Consider the following 24,701-nt stretch of genomic DNA (forward strand, 5'->3'; position numbering starts at 1 on the left):
AAAAAATTGCAGATAATACAATTTTGGCACAAACACATTGCCAGAGCTAAATAAAAGTAGCATGAATAACTTAACTGTTAATTCTGTATGAATAGAAAACATATATTCAATCAAAAATACTGATTCTTTGTTCCTGTAGACATAAAAGTATGACCTTAAACTTGGGATCAACCTATGATACTTTTAGCTAGCATTTGCATTACAGAAAATTGGAAGAATATTGAATACATATTCTTTAAAGTCCAAACTTCTTTGCTTGTATGAGTGCATAGTACGTAAGTGTTAAATGGTTGCCTACAAATATTTGACATCAGAATCACAGTAATAGAGTGGTATCACACCAAAATAATAGGCCATAACTTCCAAGCTCCCCAGCATTGGATTTGGGGGTACCCCAAAGATGCGCTGGGGAATCCCTTTTGGAAGTTCCTAGGTAAAGGTTTGCACGGCAATTGCCCAGGAGTTCAAACTTACCCTCAGCAATTGCCCTGTTCTGGGAACCATCCAAAAATACGGTTTGAATCACAAACTTCAGATGGTTCCGCCCGGGTTACACCAATAGATATCTAGGAAAGGTCAGAAGAATTAAAACCTCTTCTAATTTCTGGGTAAATCCTGTAAACATCCATACCAACCCCCTCGGGACTCCTCCAAAACTATCAATCCCCCACCCCTGACCTCCGACCTCCCTACATCCCTGACCTCTGGACCCCCCTACAGCCTGACCTCCAACACCCCCCACTCCTCCAACCTCTGACCCCCCCAATCCCCCCAAATCCTATCCACTTACCATTTCCCTGGCTTGTCAATTTCACTGGGCCCTTTAAACTTATCTGCTTTACGGCAGCAAGTGCCATTAAAAAGGGGGCCTTCTTGAATCTGCTGGAGCTGCATTTCGCTGCATCGCACGAGGGGTCTTTTGATGTGCAAGCTCCGGTGATTGGAAGTATCAGCGTAATTTTCAAGGCCAAGTAATTATGTATTTATTTCTTCTAATTCCTGCGGGCCATCTCTTTCCGAAGCTAGTTGGAAGTTATGGCCCAATAGGACAATGTGGATGATAATTTCATGCAACATATGCTTCTTAACATAATGTTTATGATGAGATCTTAAAGCATAAATAACAGAGCTAATGATGCTGGATCCAAGTCTTCCCAGAACTTTACACAAAACATTATTGCCAAAATGATACTTATAACAAAGTCCTGGAAGACACTCAAAGATTAATTGATGCTGGAAAATCTAAATCTCACTTTTTTCTTTATTTCCCTGTTCACCACCTTCACTAAACACAACAGCTCATTCAAAACTCTGCTGCCACTATCCTATTTACACTAAGTCCTACTCGCCAAACATCCTTCCTTACTAAGAAAGAAGCAAAGTACTAAGGATGCTGGAAATCTGAAACAAAAACAGAAAATGCTGGAAAAGATCAGCAGGTCTAACATCATCTGTAGAGAGAAAAATAAAACAGAGTTAACATTTCGAGTCCATATGACTTTTCTTCAGAGCTTCTTCTGAAGAAGAGTCATGCAAACTCAAAACATTAACTCTTTCTTTTTGTCCACAGGTGCTGTTGGACCTGCTGAGTTTTTCCAGCATTTTCTGACTTTGTTTCATCCTTCCTCACTAATCTACATTGTATTCCTGTCTCCCAAGATCTTCAATTTTATAATTTGTCCTTGTGTGTATACATTCCATCATGGCCACACCCCTTCCCGTTGCTGTAACAGCCTCCATGCCTATAATTCCCCTCCTCGACCTTGAACTCCCCATTCCTCTGAAACTGGCCTCATACTCTACATTTCCCTCTCTAAACCTCTTTACCTCTCCCTCCATCGCAAAGACCCTCCTTCAAATGCACTTCATTAATCAAGATTTTGACCTCTCCTCCTTTGGTTCATTGTCTGTTTCTTTGGAATGTTTTTCAGCATTAAAGGTGTTAGGAAATAGAGGTAGTTTAAGTAAGTTATATCGGTATTTGTGTGTGTTAGGAATGAGTTTTAGCTTTAAAGTTTAAGTTTGATTTGTATTTTTGTATCTGTGTGTTAAGAAACATCAAATAGAGTTTTAGTTTCACTTTAGAAAGGTGCTTGCATTTCTCATGAGAAATTTTACGACCCCTAAAGAGAAAGTAAACATACAAGGGTGGAAGGATTGGACTGTTGCCTATCAACAAGGTCACAGCGAGGCTTGTTCCTCCCAAAGACACACAAAGAAGAGAAAAAGCAGGTTTATTTTGGAAGCTGTTTGAGTTCAGTTGGTTTGAAGGCAGCTGTGAAGCAGAATAGCCTAAAAGGGGACAGATAGCAAGTGTCAAGCTAAGAAAAACCCCAAAAATCCAGGCGAGTAGAAGAAGAAAAAGTCCAAAGAAGACCTTCTAGTCAAAGGAAGTACATGAATCAGGGAAAAGGTCCCGTTAAGCAAAGTTAAGAGTAAAGGGCAGAGAGACAAGCTCCAAGCTTCAGATTTAAAGGGCTGAATTTTCCCCCATGTTGGGGGCCGGGAAGTTGAATGGCAGGCGCGCACAGGTATGCTTCCGATCATTGTCCCTGATTGGGTTCACAGTGTGACAAGCATCTGGAGGGAGTTGAGGAGAGATGCATAGCATCTGGTTGAGGTGGCATCTGTCATTGTGGTCATTTTACATGGGGGGCCAATTAAGGCCCGCCCAGTGTGACATCCGCACAGAAGCACTATGCGCTTCCTGTGTGGCTGGTGGTGTTTTGGGGGGGGGGGGGGGGGTGAATCCCAAAATCGGGAGTGTGCTCTTTCACGCATGCGCACGAAAGAGCACATTCATTTCCCTGAGGCTGTAAATGTCAAAAACATAAAAGTGGAAAAATAAAATTTCCCTAACAATGTGGCAATGTCACATGAATTGGGACTTGTCCATAATTTTCATAAAAACTTTATTAAAATTTTTTGAAAGCTACATGAAACCTCATCCGGCCGGTGGATGAGGTTTCATGCTTTTTCTAATTTGCACCAGGGTTCCTGGCCTGCCCGCCAACCTTAAGGTCGGACGGGCAGATCCTTTAATTACTTAATTGCCTCTGTCAATGGCCTCAGTTGGCCATTGACAGGTCGGTGGGCAGGCAGTGGATTTTGCTGCGCCCCCCGTCTTCCTGAAAATTTAAAAGGGGCGCGGTGCCATTGGGAGTTCCCCCTGACATCACCACTTGTCATTTTACACATCGGTGAGCGGGCCCCACCCCTGCTCACCAACTGGTAAAATACTGCCCAAAGAGACAAAGCTGCAGAAAAGCAGATTCAAAGTAGAACAGCTTGCAAGAGGAAAGAAGGTCCAGAGATAACTGAAGGTCTATAGCTCTTTGCTATGGGCATGTGAAGCAGTGGTACTGTTGACAGCTGACACAGTGAGAGAGAGTGTGTGGAAGACAGCTTGAATGCATGTGGTGACCCAGGGAAAAGAAACATCAGAAGGAGAGTTTGAAACCCTGTAGGTGGACCCTTGCAGAAGGCATCTGAGAGAAAGTGTCGATTTAGGAGAAGATTCCAAAGTGAGTTCTTGGAATGGAGATTGGAATCCCTCATGTGAAGGATGGAATTCAGTGAGACTGGCTGGTTCACAGTGTGACAAGTGTCTGGGGGGGGTGGGGGGGAGTTGAGGAGAGATGCATAGCATCTGGTTGAGGTGGCATCTGTCATTGACGTCAGAGTCTGGTGTGTCTGAACACAGGTTTACATGGACTGTGTACTTACTGTGTGCATTAGAGTATAAGATACTTTTTGTAACTTGTGTTATCCTTACAAATCTGTATACATCTGTAAAGGTATAGTTGTAGGTAAAGGAGTATTACAATATAGTTCATCTTTTCTTGTTGAAAAAATGTTTTATTCTTTTCTTAAAAGTTCATCAGCTGACTCCTATGACTCTGTTCATGTGGCCACACTCCACATATCTAAACAAACAAATAAAAATTAGGATCTAAGTAAAAATTAGGGTTCCACTCTAGGATCAGGCTTGTCCAAGGGTACCCTGAGTTGGGGATCGTAATAAAGGTGCTAGATAAATCCCAATTTTTGTTGCAAGCACGACTTGCAAGCACGACAATGCAAATATTCTGTTGTAATAGTAGAAGTATTACTTATAATTCATATCATATCATCAATGTAACATGAGAAGGATTTGCCTGCTCCCAAATCTCCTTGGGTAATGAAGGACATTGATAGTGAACATATGTTCTAACTCATCAGGATCATGTTGATGACAGTGGGTCGGTTTTAGAAGCTATTTCCTGAATCAAAAATTGGTATAGTGTGTTATGTTTCTCTATGGAAGGTGGCCAGCCCAATTCATTAAAGAGAGTGGGAGAATGTCAGAGGCCAGGCTAAAACTGAATCATGGTGCAGAAGCAGAAGTACAAAAACAATGAACCAGGTCAGCAAAATAGGCAGAAGTGATAGAGGATTCTATTATTTCAGCATGCATTAAATTCACTGATCTGATTTCCCATAAGGAAAGATTACTGAGGGAGACGCAGTTCGACAAGGCAAAAAGTCAAACGTATGACTAAGAACTATACTACAATACCATGTGAAATACATCTGATGGTGTGGAAAGAGACCAAAATGAAGACTAAAATGCACTACTAGGAGACAGGGCTGGCACAGGGTGTCTGAAACAATTTTGAAGTTCAAAACTATCTTCTACTAGCTGTAGAATTCTATTGCTATTACCATTATGATTGTCTCAAGGGCAATCCCACAATGGAACAAGCTGCCAAAGGAAATAGTCCCAGCCCCATCACTTGGAATCTTAAAGACTTACCTTTAGATTACCTCCATTTAAAAGTTGTCATTATCAGAACTACCATTTCAGCAGGTCATGCCTAGTTTAGCTAGCACTATCCATATAAATGTTTGTGGAATATAGATATTAGTCTTTGATACTGACACAACTCAAGCAGAAGCAGAAAGCAGAAACTAACCACAGGTGGTGGAAGAATGCTAGTATTATTACTAAAGACTACTAATAGAGGAACAAGACTATTATGAATTGAGGAGTGTTATGCCCTGTACAGCATGAAGATATTACAAACTTTAAAGCAAAATCCTTAAAAGTGGACACCGAATGCTGGTTAAGATATAAGATAGCATATCATGCGACTTGGCGGTATGCAGCTGCAGACAGTCCTGAAACTCAAGCCAATACTTATTTACATATAGACAATCACAGCCACTTGTGAAATTCACACATACCTTTGTTAAGGATGGACCGTCAATGGAAAGGATTATAGACAATAGAGGCATCTAAACTCAAGGGCTGCTAAATCAATAGGAAATGGATGTCATCGACCTTTCATTGCATTTAATGGCTCTTCATCCCAAACACACAGACCGTAACTATCTGAAACTCTCACACAAAAACCACAACACAGGATTTTTAACCGGTCTAAGACACAACTTTATTTTCTTACGGGACTTTGGACTTGTAACAGGTCACATGGGTAAGGCAGCCATGTTTGCTCCCTACTTTTTAAAATATAACAGCAGTGTGTTATGCTTCTCTATGGAAGGTGACCAGCCCAATTCATTAAAGAGAGTGGGAGAATGTCAGAGGCCAGGCTAAAACTGTATCATGGTGTAGAAGCAGAAGTACAAAAACAATGAACCAGGTCAGCAAAATAGGCAGAAGTGATAGAGGATTCTATTATTTCAGTATGATTATTTCAGATAGATATAATCAGAAACACCATCTAAGCCATCAAACCAGCTGCAATGCAACCGAGATAATATACAGCTGTACCTCGAAAGTGGGAGAAGGACTCTCCCCCCAACCTGTTCCAACTTCAAGTTCACCTGAGAGCCAACCTCCTGGAAATTTGACTACAGAAGCCTCACAGCTTACTGGGAATCCTCTGCTTTTACAAGACTTCCACTCCAGCTAACACATCAATTCTGCGATGAAAGAGACTGAAATAATTTCAGATTATAATAATTTTAATTTCTTCATCTAATCTGTGTGCATGAGAAAGTGTGTGTGAGACATAGCATTTTAAACCTGTGGAGCAAGTGTGCTATAATAAATAATCCTCTTAATTTTTAAATTCACAAAAGCGTACTGCCAGGATTCATATGAATTGCAACAAATCACTCTGAGGCTAAGAAAACACACTAACCTCACACATTAAAACAGTTTGATCATGGGCAACAATAAAATACATAAACTCTGTCCATGACATGCTTCCATGTTTCTTTAGTGTCACTAAAGAGAACCAAACCAATCTCAGTTCAAATATATTATTTAAACTGTTTGCTCACAACCTTTTCCTTACTCCTCCAAAGTGTGAAATTCAGTTCCACTGCCAAACCATTCTGAAATGTTCAATAAAAAAGTTCAGTAGCACAGGTACAAGGATCTACCCAATCACTAAAAAGGTTTTTCTCCATGTATGAGTCTCTGCATGTGCAAAATATAATAGTGTGTGTGGGGCAGAGTTGTGTGGAAAAGAGGAGAAAGATAATTGAAATCTGAACTTGGCTGGGAAATCTTGGTGCTTATTTTAAGTCAAATGAAATGATTCAGAGCAGCTTCAGATTTTGAATCTGGACATATCAAGATTGAGACAGTCACTCGCAAGTGTGTCATATGTGTTAGTTATCCATTGTATTTAATTTTTACTTGCCAGTCCAGAACATTGCAACACTTATCAACACTGAAAATTAAATATGATAATCAATAATTCTCTTAATTTTTAAATTCACAAAATCGTGCTGCTGGGATTCATTTGAACTGGGACACATCACTCTGAGGCTAAGAAAACACACTAACCTCGCATGTTAAAACAGTTTGATCATCAACAGCAATAAAGTGCATAAATTCTGTCCATGACATGCTTCCATGTTTCTTTAGCACTGTCACTAAAGAGAACCAAACCAATCAATGTATCAAAATATATAATTATATTTGGAACATAGGAACATGGAGAAAACCATTCTTGAACCTGTTCCATCAATCAAGTATATCATTCCTAATCAACGCCATTTATCCACTGTTATAAATACCTAGTTCATGGTTCATAGTCATATTTTAGAGGTAAACTAATCTTCCAAGAACTAAAAATTAACTGTAGAAAATTTGATAAATGAAACTAAAGCAGCTTGAAGACTATTATACTTAAAATGTTGAGGCCATGTTGACTTAAGGTAACAGCTAGAAAGTAAAGATCATAGAACAGGAGGGGGCTTACTTAGCTGGAAAATTGGAGGCAAGGTGTCTACACTCATTGCAAAGAAATGCAGCCCAGGGAATTGTTTTGTTTTGGGAGTAAAAGCTACAATTAATTTAAAAGTATTCAATGAGCCCTGGAAGGCTGCATCTTGATGGATATGGGTGGAGCTTAAGAAAGTTCTAGAGTTTCAATTTATCTGTGTTTGCTGGGGGACTGAATGTCCTGCAACAGGGGAAAGGGCCATACTGAAAAAGTGCTGCTGTTAGCAGGCTTCAGGTTGCTAAAGTGTTGCTGTTAGCTGGTTCTGTCTAGTTGGGGCTCAGAAGTAGATCCAGGAACCATTTGATAACTCTGTGCAATTCAGACTCAGAAGTTCTGGGGAGCTGAGAAAGTGGCAGAAGGCCACTGGCTACTGTGCTGAAAAGGGTTAGGGCTCAGAAGAAACCCAAGGGGCCATTTATAGCTTAGTGTAGCTGGAGAGATTGGAGCTTGGTGAAATCCAGGGGCAGCACCAGCCCATTAAAGTACTGGCTATCAAAGAGCCAGTAAGCAGACTATGAAATCCAGGGCAATGGAATCTCAAGAAACAAGATTGAAACCCTGGCAGTTGTTGAGGCAGTTCAAGTTGGAGCAGCTTTGAGGGAATTTAAAGGCTTGATCTTCAAAAGTGAAAAGTTTAGATTCCCTTGTGAGAGAGAGAGTTTCAACAAAATTGGTTGACGTCTGGGTGGGTTGCTAAGAAATCAATGGGATCTGTCTTGGTCGCATTTGCTATTTATTGTATTTGTGTGGTGTTCGACAACAGGTTCCCTGTTAATTCACATGTACCTCATATCAGTCCTGATAAAGTGTAAGATAGATATTGTAAATTGTTTATCTTTTTGACCTTGAATAGTAAGGTTTATTTTTGTTTATTCAAAACACTTCGAATTGTGTGGCTTCATTATCGTAGAAAACATCTTGAATCTCAAACTTTGTCTATTTTAAACAAAAAATTAATGGCCCATGTTGTAATATGCCTTTAAGGGATATCAGCATAACATCTCTAGAAGGGAAATGTGTCAATTGATGCAGCCTTAATTTCAATTATGCTTTGAGCAGAGCACAATCTCACAGCTCTGATGACTTCAAGCTTTATACCTATGTATAACTGCTGTCATGTTCCTAGTCTAAATACAGTTTTTATTTATTCATTTATCACATGTGGGCATTGCTGGCTAGGCCAGGATTTTTTTCCCATCCATAATTTCCCTTGAGAAGGTGGTGGTGAACTGCCTTCTTGAACTGCTGCAGTTCTGTGGTGTAGTACATCACAGTGCAGTTAGGAAAGGAGTTTAGGATTTTGATCCAGTGACAACGAAGGAATGACGATATATTTTCAAGTCAGGATGGTGAGTGGCTTGAGGGGAAATTCCAGGTGGTGGTGTTCCCATGTACCTCTGCTACCCTTGACCTTCTAGGTGGTAGTGGTCGTGGGTTTGGAAGGTGCTGCCTAAGGAGCTTGGTGAGTTTCTGCAGTGCATCTTGGAGGTGGCACACACTGCTGCCACTGTGCGTCGGTGGTGGAGGGAGTGAATGTTTATGGAAGGGGTGGCAATCAAGCGAGCTGCTTTGTCCTGGAACAGGCTGTGGGGCGTCAGGAGGTGAGTTACTTACCGCAGGATTCCTAGCCTCTGACCTACTTGTGTAGCCATAGTATTTATATTACTCAACCAGTTTAGTTTCTGGTTAATGGTAATCTCCAGGATGTTGATAGTGGGGGAGTCAGCGATGGTAATGCCATTGATTGTCAAGGGATGATGGTTGGATTCTCTCTTGTTGGAGATGGTCATTGCCTGACACTTCTGTGGCGCGAATGTTACTTGCCACTTGTCAGCCCAAGCCTGGATATTCTCCAGGTGCTGAATTTTACATCCTGTGGGCAGGCAGCGCCTGACTTGATCAGGCATAAAATAGCACACGATGACGTCGAGCAAGCAGACCAATGTCATCAAACAATATTTTGGTCAGCGGGCACACGCGAGAGTCAGCAGCGCACCCGCCAACAATTAAGAGGCTTATTATGGCCCTTAATCAATTACGTTCTACCTATTTTTCACTGCTCATCCAACATTACAACCCCTCCAGTTCTGTGCCCTCAGGGAGCTATCAGTGCGCTTTCTCTGCGCATGCGCAAACTTTTCTCCCCGCCCTCCTCCCACTCGCACCCCGGCAGCATGGAGCTTCTCAGCGCACCTTTTACATTGGCTGGCTGTAATTTGGCCAGCCAGCGTGAAATCGTGCTCGGGGGCTGATCACGGGTGATGGACCATTTCCAGGCCACTCCCAGGCCAGCCCGCTGCACCCGCCCAACAACCTGAAAATCCTGCCTCAGGCCTTGCTGCATTTGAACATAGAAACCATAGAAACTATAGAAAAGTTACAGCACAGAAGGAGGCCATTCAGCCCATCTTGTCCATGCCAGCCCGAGGACACCCAGGTACCCTTTCTAATCCCACCTTCCTGCACCCGTCCCATAGCCCTGCAGCTTACAGCACTTAAGGTGCAGATCCAGGTACTTTTTAAAAGAGTTTAGAGTTTCTGCCTCTACCACCAACATGGACAGTGAATTCCAGACACCCTCTACCCTCTGCATAAAAAAGTTCTTCCTCATGTCCCCCCTAAACCTTCTGCCACTCTATGTCCCCCGGTTCTAGAATTCTCCACCAAGGGAAACAATTTTATCCTGTCCATGCTATCTATTCCCCTCATAATTTTGTACACCTCAATCAAGTCACCTCTCAGCCTTCTTTGTTCTAGGGAAAACAACGCCAACCTATCCAGTCTCTCCTCGTAACTACAATTGTCTAACCCTGGCAACATTCTTGTAAACCTTCTCTGCGAACTCTCCAGAGCTATTACGTCCTTCCTGTAATGTGGTGACCAGAACTGCACACAAAACTCCAGTTGTGGCCTCACCAGTGTTTTATACAATTCCAACATTATATCCTTACTTTTATATTCTATACCTCTGCCAGTGAAGGAGAGCATTCCACATGCCTTCTTTACAACCTTGTCTACTTGAACTGCTGCCTTCAGGGACCTGTGTACTTGTACGCCAAGATCTCTCACTTCATCTACCCCTCTTAGTATATTCCCATTTATTGCGTAATCCCTGTAACTGTTTGAACTCCCTAAATGTATGACCTCACACTTCTCTATGTTATATGGACTGCTTCAGTATCTGAGGAGTCACAAATGATGCTAAACATTGAGCAATCATCGGTGAATATCCCCACCTCTGACCTTAAGATGGAAGGAAGGTCATTGATGAAGCAGTTGAACATGGTTGGGCCTTGGACACTACCCTGAGAATCTCCTGCAGTGATGTCCTGGAGTTGAGATGATTAACCTCCAACAACCACAACCACCTTTGTGCTAGGTATGACTCCAGCCAGCAGAGAGTTTTCCCCTTGATTCCAGTTTTGTTAGGGCTCCTTGATGCCACACTTGGTCAAATGTAGCCTCAATGTCAAGGGCCGTCACTCTCACCTCACCTCTAGAGTTCAGCCCTTTGTCCATGTTTGAACCAAGGCTATAATGAGGTCAGGAGCTGAGTGGCCCTGGTGAAACCCAAACTGAGCATTAGTGAGCAGGTTATTGCTAAGCAAGTGCCACTGGATAGCACTGTTGATGACCCCTTCCATTACTTTGCTGATGATCGAGATTATATTGATGTGCTAATTGACCGTGTTGGACTTGAACCCAGGTCCCCAGAGCATTGCCCTGAGTCTGTGGATTACTAGTCCAGTGATAATACTACTATGCCAACACCTCCCCTCCACAACATGTTTACCCAATCCCTTATGAGTGATTGGTGCCATGTGCCTTGTACTGTAAATAAGCCCAAGATATTATATCATTATAATAACACTACAATTGCTAACTGGATCTTAGCAAAAACTTGGGAGTCCGGTGTAGGATCATGCCACTGCCTTTGCCCAAATCCCTCGATACCCTTGCTATATACAACCAGAAGGAAATAAAGCGAGTAGCCATTCATTTGCAACGGTGGACTTGCCTCTTCCTGTGCAAGCCCAAGCCATGGGAGGGTCTTCAATTTGTTGATACTCCCTAAAAATCTCTAGGGATAAATGATTCACTGTCTGTGTATATATAGTTCCCATAGTTTTAATCTTGTGCTTAACATGGTTTATTTTGGGTTTATTTTCCCTTCACTATACAAGATGTAAAGATTGAATGAGCTGAATTAGATTTTTAAGTTCAGTTGGGTCCCATCTGAGCTCAACTCTTCAAACACAAAACCAGTTTCCAACCAGCGCAAATTCTGACCCAAAAGTAGCAGTTCATTTGTAAGACCGATTCAACTCTGCTTCGGTGTCAAGGATTTGAATTTCTTAAAGAAGAGATAAACTGAATCTTTACAATAAATCATGACTGAGCTGATTAAAATCTGCTGACAGACTAGCCTAATCTAATCAGTTAAGTTTGGATAATTTTGATCTTATGGGCAGGTACTTTTAACAGAGTGCCAAGCAGAGCTTAGTTAATGTCAGATACCAATTCACCTGATATAATCTAACCATTATTATACTACCTCAGTAGAGTGCCTTCCAGACCAAGTCATTTTGGTGCATTGTTTTCCTAATCCTAGAATGATGCAAAATAATTTTGTCCAAATAGCTACAACCAAGAGATGGATACAGTAAAATAGAATGAGTTCTTTGTTGTAACACTTCCAAGTGAAAGAACAAATTTAGCTGAAAACAATTGGTCTTTAATAAAGTTGAGATGATGCTGAAAATACACAGCAATTCAGCATTTTCTTCATTTAAATGAAATTATTTTAATTTTACACAAAATCAAGCTTATATAATAATTTTCCTGTACCCGCCTCTGGAAGACAAGGACAAGATGTTGTTTATGGTGTGAACCTTCATTCCAAAATATGAAAGTAATTTTCTCTTCTCTGATATTGATTCATCTGCATACTTCCAATAGTTTATGTTTCAGATTTCCAAGATTTACAATCTTTCATTTTATCTTCAACATTTTAAATGTATGCTTGCCAATTTAAAAAGTGATAATTCAAAGACAGTTTGGAGGTTATTTTGGCCAAAGAGTGAAAACAAGCATTAAGTAGTTGCTGTGCTAATAAGAAACCGGACTTAGCACACAATTTTCAGGCTAATTGATGATTATCATGATTTAAATGTGCTAGCAGGCATCAAAATCAGCAACTGAAGGCTTTGCATGTGAGCACTGATTGACAGCAATTTTCCCAGAGCTGTATATGTAGCCTGCACTCGGCCATTCCACTGAAGGAATGGAGTGAGCTGACTGGGACGGAGTCAAACATTGAAGGATGTCTCAGGGACTGAGAGAGAGGGGGCCCAGCTTTTCAAACATAGCACTGGGGGTCCTGTGGAGGATGTCCAGAGGAGGAGCAATATCCTCTACCCACAAAACATCTGACCCCAGGACAAGGCTCCAGTGCTGCAAGAAATTTAATAGCTTGAAAAGAGTGGTCAAAGTAAGATCCCATCTCGCAAAGATACTTCTCAATAACTCCCACGACCAGCATCACAACCTCAACATGCTTCAATCCCCATCTAGACTATACACTGACATTCACATACCCCACTGTATTGTATTCTTCACAGGCACTACTTACAATTCAGATACACCTTAAAGCTTTTCAGCCATGTGAGGCATCTCAATTACCACTCTTCTCAAGGACAAGATAGCACATGACAGTCACCTGAAAAATTTGGCTGGGGGAGGGTAAACATGCCAGTATGATATCACTCCCCTTGAGGAATCAGTGATGACTGTGCTCAGGAGGGGAGTGGGAAGGGAAGCCACCCTCATCAGAGGCAAAGCAGAGAACATATCAGAAGCCTGTGATCACTCCAGCTTCCTTACAGATGCTACTATTCCTGACCTCTAATTCCCCCAAACTATCTTCACTCTCTAGCTCCATACAGTCCCATCACACACACCTTTCTAAAGCAATCACACATGATGCACCCTAACCCTTCCAGCTCCATCATGTGGGATTCCATTCACCCCTTCACACAGGGAGCAAGTGCAAGAGTGGCCAACTCATCACCACTATGCACACCCACACAGATGGCCACAGAGGAGGAGGAGGTGGAAGAAAAGAGGATGATGAATGCACTGACTACAACTGTTGATGACACCAGCTCAGAGGCCAGAATTGCATGTAATTTAACGGCAAGTTTAGAAGCAAGATCTTCACAGAGGGATGCATCAGAAAGTAGTGGAAGGCAACAATGCTGGGTAGAAAGGACACTACAGGCCGTCACCTTGCCAGAAGGACATGTTGCTGAAGTGGAGTCAGATTAGGACCCCACAGGGCCAAACTTCAGAAGAAGGCTGATAGGCCTGCAACCCATATGCTAGGTGCAGTGGACAGCTTGTCTGAGAGCCACGAGGTCATGGCTATGGGAATCAATGAACTTATCTCCATCTTTGTCTGTGGTTTGACACTAAGCCTAGGATCTATTCTTTCCAGCATGCAGAAGCTGGCCAATTCCATCCAATGAAGCCCATTATGATGTAGTGTCTGATAACTAATGTTACAGTTTCCAATGCAGTCATTACAGCATCTATGGAGTGGCAAAGTGCTGCAAAAGAAGCCCATGCAATTGCCATGGTGGCTCTGATGTCCTCAGTTGAAAGAAGTTTGCAGAATATCTCAGCTGGCCAGAGAGCTGTCCTCCACAAAATCACCTGGCTGGATAGAGGCCCTAAGACAGTGGGAATCATGGAGCAGGAGCCTAGTGGTCTCTCTCTGCTTCCTCCTCCAGCACTGCACCATTGTCCTTACCGTTTCTTTTTAAAATGGACCAAGGCTTTACTCTGGCTAGTTATGACTCATAACAGAAAATTGCTAACCTTCAGAAACCAGCAGGAACTTTGTTACCCTTGAGGAGACGTTAATGCTCTTTGTGACTGCAGAAAATCAAATTCAAAATAAATGCACCAACACCCTTTACATTTGTGGTCAATGGGGATGGCATGTCTGCATGGACAAAAGAGACCTTGATGCCTTACATGACCTCCCCCAAACTGCTAGAACCTGCAATATTGCCATGTGGAATTAAATCCAGGCTGTCTACCATTTTACCATCTAACAGGTAGCAGCAGAAGAGCTCTGTCTAAGTGCCTGCCCCTAATCTACACAGTGAACTATGGGAACATCAGAACGCCTGCATCTGCACCTATAAACTCATTCATCTCTATATCCCTTCTTCCATCAGGGAAGTCATCACCTATGGGAAGACAAATCACCCTGCAACAGTTTCAACCTGCTATCCTCTCAAGTAATACCCCATTGGACTTTTGATTCTGGACTCTTGCTTACGTCAAACCATGACTCTTATTTTTATCATGGTCTTGCCCTGAACCCCTTTCTTTCCCTTATCCCTCTTTTATTGTATGAGTGCAAGAAGGGGAGGACATTGTGAAACCCCTTCCTTCATTTTTTGTGTGTGTAAAATAAACCAAACCTCTTATTTTACCTTATCTCGAGTTAGCTGTGGAGTTATTAATACAAGATTGGATCACTCCAAACTGAAGTGCTGGAGAAAATATGCCAAAGTGGGAAATCAAAAATCAAAAACACCTTTCCATTTACGGGCGGGTAGTGAAAGGAGAAATCAGGGCTGTTTAAATGAAACCCCTCCTGCCTTTTAATTTTTAAAATCTCTTTGACCAAACTTGTGACCACCTGCCCTTGTGTTGCTTTATGCAGCTCGGTGTCAAATTTTGTTTAATAATGCTCTTGTGAGGAGCTATGAGATATTTTATTTTGTTAAAGGCGCTTTTTAAGTGCAAGCAGTTGATTATTTCTTCAGTGGGGGAATATTTTCTATAAGTCATCAACCTGCAACATTAACCCCACATTTCTCTCTCCACAGATGCTGCCTGGCCAGCTGAGAGTTTTCCAGCACTTTCTGATTTTATTTTGAAATTCCAGAATACATAACATTTTGCTCTGGATGAGTGATTTCTGATTATCAAGGAGGAAAAGGGACATTTTCCAATTATTGAACCCAATGAGTCAAGGAAATGCCTCCCCATTCAGGTAAAGAATGGCTCAATTCAATCCAAAATTCTCTAGCACTACAACAAACCCAACAGAACATTTTCTACTGTGTCAGCATGAATCTTCATTTTACACACTAGTTGTCCACTTGACCATTGAATAAGGCACAATTAAAGGAAAAATAAAACAATACTTGCTAAATTAAGGTTGTTTTGCACAATAGGCACATACTCAACTGGAGCTTAGGTTGAGATTGCCCAAACTTATTTTACTTAAGACAGCAAAAAGCTAATGAATAATGGAGACTTTCATTCTTTAAATGTGAGCTGGATGGAAATCACACTAACCTTGAGAAACTGTTGAACCAGGCTATTTGTTAAATGTAACTTTTTGCAGACAAGCAACAAGTAAACAGAAACCAGAATTGCAACTCTCAGGAACTGACAACTCATATAAATGTTCTATAACTTAAGTCTGTGCACAAGAAATAATGGGAGAAACTAAAGTCTGATTTATTGATTTTAGTCATGCCATCAGACCTATCTAATTGCCTCCAGTCCCACGCACCAATTTATCAGGCCCTGCCACCCAACTGAAATAATTGGTTGTTCATAACAAGTGCCAAATTCCAACAAAAACAAATACAGTGGAATGCTGACACCTGGGTTGAAGTGCAAAATGAGTTTGCACATAATGGAACCCTCTTTTCATTAAAGGGACTGAAACGAAGCGACAGTGAAATTGAATTCAATAAAAAATCTGGGATTAAAAGTCTAATGATGTCCATGAAACCGTTGTCAATTGTCATAAGAACCCATCTCACTAATGTCCTTTATGGAAGGAAATCTGCCATCCTTATCTGGTCTGGCCTACATGCAACTCCAGATCCACAGCAATGTGGTTGACTCCTAATTGCCCTCTGAAATGGCCCAGCAAGCTACTCAGTTGTATCAAACTGCTAAAAAGTCAATAATAAGGAATGAAACCGAATGAACCACCCAGCATCGACTGAGGCACAAGAAATGACAACCGCAAACTCAGCCCTGTCGACCCTGCAAAGTCCTCCTTATTTACATCTGGGGCTTTGTGCCAAAATTGGGAAACACCACGATCGCCATCCCTGGGTATGTCCTCTCCCACCAGCAGGACAGACCCAGCAGAGGTGGCAGCACAGCAGTACACAATCGGGAGGAAGTTGTCCTGGGAATCCTCAACATCAACTCCAGGCCCTATAAAGTCTTATGCCATCAGGTCAAACATAGACAAGGAAACTTCTTGTTGATTACCACATACTGCTACCCACCCAGCGCCCGCACCACCGCACCCCCCACCCCCCGCCCCCCTCCACTTTAGCTGATGAATCAGTATTCCTCCATGTTGAACATCATTTGGAGGGAGCACAGCGGGTGGCAAGGGTGCAGTATGTACTCTAGGTAGAGGATATCAATGTTAATCACCCAGTTTGGCTTGGTAACACCAGTAGAGGCCAAACTGGCTGAGACCTAAAGGACATAGCTGCTAGACTTAGGTCTGTGGCAGTTGGCGAAGGAACCAACAAAAGAGAAAAACATACTTGACTTCATACTCACCAACATCCCTGCCAGAGGTGCATCTGTCCATTGACAGTAATGGTATGCACGACAACCGCACAGTCCTTGTGAGGATACATTCTGCCTTCAAGAACACAATCGTGTTGTGTGGCACTACCACCGTGTTAAATGGGATAGATTTTGAACAAATATAGCAGCACAAAACTGGACAAACATGAGGTAAAGGGCCATCAGTAGCAGCAGAACTGTACTCAACCACAATCTGTAACCTCATGGCCCAACATATCCCCCACTCTATCATTACAATCAAACCGGAGGATCAACCCTGGTTCAATGAAGAGTGCAGGAGGGCATGTCAGGAGCAGCACCAGGCTTACCTAAAAATGAGATGCCAAATTGGTGAAGCTACAACACAGGACTACTTGTGTGCTAAACAGCATATGCAGCAAGCGTATTGTCCACCATTATTCACAACTGGATGTGGCAGGACTACAGAGCTTGGATCAGATCCATTGGTAGTGGAATCACTTAGCTCTGCCTATCACTTTTTAAAAATTCATTCATGGGATGTGGGCTTTGCTGGCTGGGCCAGCATTTATTGCCCATCCCTAAATGCCCTTGAGAAGGTGGTAGTGAGCAGCCCTTCTTGAACAGCTGCAGTCCATGTGAGTTAGGTACACCCACAGTGCTGTTAGGAAGGGAGTTCCAGGATTTTGACCCATTGACAGGGAAGCAATATATTTCCAAGTCAGGATGGTGAGTGACTTGGAGGGGATGTTCCAGGTGGTAGTGTTCCCATCTATCTGCTGCTCTTGTCCTTCTAGATGGTAGTGGTTGAGGGTTTGGAAAGTGCTGTCGAATTCCTGCAGTGCATCTTGTAGATGGTACACACTGCTGCTATGGTGTGTCGGCAGTGGAGGGAGTGAATGTTTGTGGATGTGGTGCCAATGAAGAGAGCTGCTTTGCTCTGGATGGTGTCAAGCTTCTTCAGTGTTGTGGGAGCTGCATTCATCCAAGCAAGTGGGGAGCATTCCATCACACTCCTGACTCGTGCCCTTGGTCAGGCTTTGGCTAGTCAGGAGGTAAGTTACTCGTTGCAGGATTCCTAGCCTCTAACCTGCTCTTGTAGCCACAGTATTTACATGACTAGTCCAGTTCAGCTTTTGGTCAATGGTAACCCCTAGGATGTTGATAGTGGGGGACTCAGTGTTGGTAATGCCATTGAACATCATGGGGTGATGGTTGGATTCTCTCTTGTTGGAGATGGTCATTGCCTGACATTTGTGTGGCACGAATGTTACTTGCCAGTTGTCAGCCCAAGCCTGGATATTTTCCAGGTCTTGCTGTATTTGGGCATGGACTGCTTCAGTATCTGAGGAGTCGCGAATGATGCTGAACATCGTGCAATCATCAGCGAACATCCCCACTTCTGACGTTATGATGGAAGGAAGGTCATTGATGAAGCAGCTGAAGATGGTTGGGCGAGGACACTATCCTGAGGAACTCCTGCAAAAATGTCCTGGTGCTGAGATGATTGACCTCCAACAACCACAACCATCTTCCTTTGTGCTAGGCATGACTACAACCAGTTTCAAGGGCTGTCACTCTCACCTCACCTCTGGAGTTCAGCTCTATTGTCCATGTTTGAATCAAGGGATGGGCAATAAATGCTGGCCCAGCCAACAAAGCCCATATCCCATGAATGAACAAGAAAAAGCAATAGGCAGTGAATGGCAGATCCATTCCACAACCAATGGATCAGTTCCAAGCTGTGTAGTCCTGCCACATCCAATCGTGAATGGTGGCGGACAATTAAACAATTCACTGGAGATTCACAATTTACTCCACAACTATTCCCATCCTCAATAATGGAGGAGGTCAGCACATCAGTGCAAAAGCCAAGGCTAAAATATTTGCAACAATCTTTAGACAGAATTTCCAAGTGGATGATTCATCTCAGCCTCCTCCAGAGGACCCCAACATTACAGACGCCAGTCTTCAGCCAATTTGATTCACTCCACGTGATATCAACAAACAGCTGAAGGCACTGGATACTGCAAAGGCTTTGGGTCCTGACAGCTCACCACCACCTTTTCAAGGGCAATTAGGGATGGACAACAAATATTGGCCTAGCCAGCAATGCCCACAACCCATGAATGAATAAAGAAAAATGTGAAAAAGTGCCGATGTACGCCTTGTACACAAAAAGCAGAACAAAGCCGACCCAGTCAATTACCGCCCCATCAGCCTACTCTTGATCATCAGTACAGTGATGGAAGGGCTCATCATCAGTGCTATCAAGTGACACTTGCTTAGCAATAACCTGCACATTGATGCTCAATTTGAGTTCTGCCAGGGTCACTCAGTTCCTGACTGCATTTACAGCCTTTGTTTAAAATGAGCAAAAGAGCTGAACTCCAGATGTGAGTTGAGAGTGACTGCCCTCAACATCACGGCAGCATTTGACTAAGTGTGGCATCAAGAAGCCTAGCAAAACTGGAGTTAATGGGAATCAGGGGCAACACTTTCCACTGGTTGGAGTCGTACCTAGCACAAAGATGGTTGTGGTTGTTGGAAGTCAATCATCTCAATTCCAGGACATCAGCGCAGGCGTTCTTCAAAGTAGTGTCCTAGGCCCAACCATCTTCAGCTGCTTCATCAATGACCTTCCTTATATCATACGGTCAGAAGTGGAGACATTCCCTGATGATTGCACAATGTCCAGCATCATTTGTAATTCCTTAGATATTGAAGCAGTCCATGTCCAAATGCAGCAAGGTCTAGACAATATCCAGGATCAGTCTGACAAGTGGTAAGTAACATTCGCGGCACACAAGTGCCAGGCAATGACCATCTTCAGCAAAAGAGAATCTAATCATCACCCATGTGCAATGGCATTATTATCGCTGAATCCCCCATCATCAACATCCTGGGGGTTACCATTGACCAGTAACTGAATTAGAGTAGCAATATAAATACTGTGGTCACAAGAACAGGTCAAAGGCTAGGAATCCTGCAATGAGTAACTCACCTCGTAACTCCCCAAAGCCTGTCCATTGGAATTCCCTTCCTTACAGCACTGTGGGTGTACCTAGACCACATTGACTGCAGCAATTCAAGAAAGCAGCTAGCCACCATCTTCTCAGGGGCAATTAGGAATGGACAAAACAAGTAACAAGTCAGGAATGTGATGGAATACTCTCCATTCGCCTGGACGGGTGCAGCTCCAACAATACTCAAGAAGCTTGACACCATCCATGACAAAGCAACCCACTTGATTGATATCACATCCATAAACATTTACTCCCTCCACAACCGACACAGAGTGGCAGCAGTGTGTACCATCTCCAAAATGCACTGCAGGAAATCACAAAGACCTCTTTGACAGCACCTTCCAAACCCACGACCATTACCCATCTAGAATGACAAGGGCATCTGTGACATGGGAACACCGCCATCTGCAAGTTCCCCTCCAAGTCACTCACCATCTGACTTGGAACTATGTTGCTGCTCCTTCACTGTCGCTGGGTCAAAATACTGGAACTCCCTTCCTTACAGCACTGTGGGTGTACCTACATCACATTGACTGCAGCAATTCAAGAAAGCAGCTCACCACCACTTTCTCAGGGGCAATTAGGAATGGACAATAGATGCTGGCCTAGCCAGCGATGCTGACATCCCATGAATGAATAAGAAAAAGTGTACGAGCCTATTAACCAAGTCACCCCAACTAAGAGCAAATCAAAAAAGTAGACATTGCTTTATAGGATAAGTATGCACTGTTTACGTATTCTTCTTCTGTTTTTAAGGCACTTAATTCCTGTTATGGACAAGTTGTTCCTCTTAGCTACAATGAACATCATGAGGTGAGTTGACCTTCAAGCCTTTTGAATTAAATGCCAAACATGCAACAAGCTAACAAAATGACTCAAAATGATTTTGAGTCATCAGAAACTGCAAATAATAACTCTCTTTTAATTAAAATGTTTCTTAATGACCTCGGTTTAATGGTTCAAATATAAAATCCAAAATGTGCACTTCTAGTAAAAGGTACGCTTATACAGCAATTCTGGTTGCCTTGTAATAAAAATCAATTGCACGTGAATCCAAGAAAACTATTGATTTGCAATGGTGCTTAGGTTAGTTTTGTACTGTCTTTATGAAATACATACAAAATAACTAAATCAAATTGCAGAAGCAAATGACAGTTCAATAAGAACTGCTTCACCAATGTGTCATAATCAGTTCATTAGAGCAAGCTGGAATATTCAGGATAGCAAAATTATAAATGCAATTCTAAAGAAAGTAATATAAGAATGTTATCATATAGACTGTTCTTATTTTCAATCCATTTTATCACAAGATATCAATAACAGCCAATTGTTCATCAGCACTGTTCACCACAGGAATATTTAAGTTGTCCATCCATTCGTTTAAAAGTTACGAAAATAAGGCAGTACAAATACAGTCCAAGTGATATTTAGGAACACAGATAATATAAGTAAAAAGCTCTGTCACAGATCCTTGTCTCAAATCATGGTCTGTGGAATTCTACACATCACCAACAGTTTTTGTTCACATTACTAAACTTTACAGGAAATAAATTAGTGTTCATAAAGTAGCTGAGCCTGGCAAGCATTGAAAAACTACGTCATGAGGAAATTATTTAATATAAAGATTGATGACTTGGAAGATCAATTAATCACGCACAGTATGCCGCTATGTCACACCATGCCCAGGAAATCTCAAATTCAAATCATTAGATCTCAATTAGAGTATTAGTAGGAACAATACAATTGACCTTAATTTCCCTAGCTACAGAGGGAATAAATCAGGTTCATACTCTGGATAACTACCTTGGTGAAGTACGTGTGGATGGGTGATAGACAAGGTAAATCCAGGGCATGGCTCTGCATAGCTCAAATGGTCAAACACATATTTTCCAGAATCAGTCAAGGCACTGGGTGAGCTGCTCAAGGACTGCTGCTATCCATGCTCAACATGATTCACCTACTTACCAAGGAGAGGAGTGGAGAAAGGAAATCAAATAGAGAATAGGATTTCCTCCCCGCTAACCTTCCTGAAGCAAGATTTAATGTCAAACTCCCGTACCTCATCCAAGTTTTCATTCTTCCTCTGTTATGAGAATGTAACCAGCAGCATGTGACTGTGACAGTTGACCCTTGAAATTGTGAATATTGTCATATGAATAATTAATGTGTTGGTATAAAGTCGTTCCCTATTTTAATGGAACGGCTGGAAAACAATTCAAAGTAAACAGGTTGAAGCCTCTTTACGAAAATACAACACGAGAAAACCCCTTCTAGCTATTTGCGAAGGTAATACATGTGCACTTCCAACAGGATTCACAGGACAGCAATCAGAAGTGAGAGCCATTGCTGATGTTTTCTTCCATCCTTTGCACAGTTGTGCTGAGGTTAATTGTCGCACCTTAACCGCTCACATGGTTGGATTCACTGAACTTGCTGTAGAAGCAACATTAAACTTGTCACTTTCTTGGATAGTTGTCAGCAGTAAATAAGTAAATGAGGCGTCCACCATGTGTAAATTAAAGGGGGAAAACTGCTTATTCTGAATATAAAGTTCTCAATATATTATCTCCCAATTCCAATTGCATGCCTTCTAAATCCAGGTATGAAAAATATATTATTGTAGCATCAGGAATTTTAACCAAAACAAAAAGATTAAGGTATCCTGAAGCTAGAAGCATAAAAACATCAGTATTAGAATTCAGACAGAATCATCTAAACTAAATGCACACAGAACAGAAAATGATGCAGAGAATCAGCAAAAATATTTCCTCACATGTTGAGAGACTAATTTATCCTTGAAGGACCAGCCAGCTGAATCAGATTCATGCAAAACTGAGCAATTCTGAAGTATTTTTATTTGTATCCAGATTGTTTGCTTAATCAACTTTGTTGCTTACTATGTCTGTAGTTGAGAGTTCTTTCCATTGTTGGATGTCTAGTCTGGTATTGTTCTTTTAGGAAAGCAGGCTCCTTGATGGTACAGAGATTATTGAACAAGGCGGGAAGCTATTGGATAAGCAGATCTTTCTTGACAAAATCTTCTCTCAAAGAATTTTGATGACGTGAAGAGTGTCACCAACAATGAGAATCACTTCTTGTTTCATTATCACTGCTGGTTGTCTTTAGGGAAAAGGCTACAATCCCTCAGATGCAGGACAAATTAGCAGTTGGACTGCTAAAGTTAAATCATAAAACAGCTGAAATACCAACTCCTCAAAACTCTAAACAGACTGATGACTGTGCCATCACAAGCATTCATATTTGCTTCCGCTCTTTCCTGGGAAAACAAGAAAAAAGGCCCGGATTTCTGCTAACTGAAAAAACTCTTCAATTCGGGGACATTGGTGATGGCTTTTTGTACTGATTGAACAATACCCCAATAAAAAAAACCTGCAAATCCACCCTGAATGTCTATGCTATTACTTCAGCAAAGAGCATCAAATGAACACTGATAATAACTTATGCACTTACCTGGCCAGAAAAGGGAGGTGCCAATAGCAAAAGAGCAAGTCACATTAAAGAAGTGTATATACCTTGGTGACAGCTTCGTACTTTAAGAAGTTGAAACATACATAAGGTTTGTTTTGGGTTTCACACTACTCACAAAATTATTTTACATGCGAATTCTTCTTGTAGCATTTCACCACAATCACAATTTGTAGAATGTTGCCCTGAGCAATTCCAAACAATCCAAACAAAACCAATGCAGTGTTAAATGAAGCAAATTTAAACTGATTGTGTTCTTAGCCAAAGACAGCAAAAGTTCCCCGCCCAGAAGGTTTATCAGCATTTGTCACAAAGAAATAAAGCATCATACATCAGATGTTTGTAAAAATCAAAATAATTCTAAGTTACAATGAAATTTCACTAAAAAAAATCAAATAAGTGATTCTGTTGAAGGCAATGGGAATTGGCACCAAATTATATCGACAGCAAATAAACACAAAGATTACACACTTGAAGATTTGCATACATTGTAAATGTTAATACTTTTTTATTTAATTGCCATAATGTTAAATATTTTTGTATTATATTGAATTTTTCAGAGATTATTTTTTCAATTAATATCAATCACAGTCAGTTGATGCCAAATGATAGGAAGCTTTCAGTAAAAATAATACATTGTGTTGAATAGCCACAAAAGTGGTCTAACTTTCCAGTGATGCATTTAGATCAAAACATGTAATTCATTTAAAGGTTCACTAATATCCTTCGATGTGTTGTATTCACACAAAGAGCTAACCACTCCTGAATAGTTCTGAAATACTGTCAGCAGAAATCTGTGCTAGTGGTAACATGACACCACTGGCACGGAATGCTAAAGGTCTTTCATTAACCATAACATCACGTTCTTTAAATAACATCCAACTGCTTGCATGGTAGTGCAAAGACTCAAAAGACTAGTACAAGTAGCATGAGCAAAATCCGTTTGCACTTCCAAAAAGAAATATATGTGGTTAAAGTCATCCAACTTACCGCAACTTCCAGTTCACTCAGATCCATGTGCAATCTGGATAAATGTCATCAATAGCATGTGGAGAAGGCTGGGAGTTGTCTGGAAATCTGGAGGGGAATCTCAGCTGGGTTGGACTGCAGAGGAAACAAGGCAACAGTGAGAGACATACAAAGCAAAGAAGATAGCATATTCAGCAAAACAACACGCACAGAATAGCAATGGAATCTATGTACACAACTGTAGTCTTTCAAAATGTTGAGTTTATTCGCCAAACAGCACAAGTCTCAAAGGAATCTCTGTTATCAGAATCTGTGAAGTTGATCCCCATGAGGTGAATATAGACTGCTCTGTAGCAGTGATCAGAATAGC

The 24,701-nt window shown here is 41.7% G+C and overlaps 1 protein-coding gene and 2 long non-coding RNA genes across 3 annotated transcripts in view; 2 read left to right on the forward strand and 1 right to left on the reverse strand.

Moving 5' to 3' along the window:
• LOC121277935 overlaps window positions 1–14,701 on the forward strand; it is a 44,796-nt gene extending 30,095 nt beyond the window's left edge. Inside the window, exon 3 of the long non-coding RNA XR_005943006.1 lies at window positions 13,332–14,701. This is a non-coding gene — a long non-coding RNA (uncharacterized LOC121277935). The remainder of the gene's footprint in view (window positions 1–13,331) is intronic.
• sntg2 (syntrophin, gamma 2) overlaps window positions 1–24,701 on the reverse strand; it is a 1,105,459-nt gene that overhangs the window by 1,051,519 nt on the left and 29,239 nt on the right. Inside the window, exon 2 of the mRNA XM_041187804.1 lies at window positions 24,353–24,466. Coding sequence (XP_041043738.1) covers window positions 24,353–24,379 — 27 coding nt within the window. The 5' untranslated portion in view covers window positions 24,380–24,466. The remainder of the gene's footprint in view (window positions 1–24,352; window positions 24,467–24,701) is intronic.
• LOC121277936 lies at window positions 15,173–23,277 on the forward strand. Its single transcript, XR_005943007.1, has 3 exons — window positions 15,173–15,312; window positions 20,633–20,689; window positions 22,835–23,277. It is a non-coding gene; the product is annotated as an uncharacterized LOC121277936 (long non-coding RNA).

This window comes from Carcharodon carcharias, chromosome 5 (genome assembly GCF_017639515.1).
Source record: "Carcharodon carcharias isolate sCarCar2 chromosome 5, sCarCar2.pri, whole genome shotgun sequence".
Lineage (NCBI taxonomy): Eukaryota > Metazoa > Chordata > Chondrichthyes > Lamniformes > Lamnidae > Carcharodon > Carcharodon carcharias.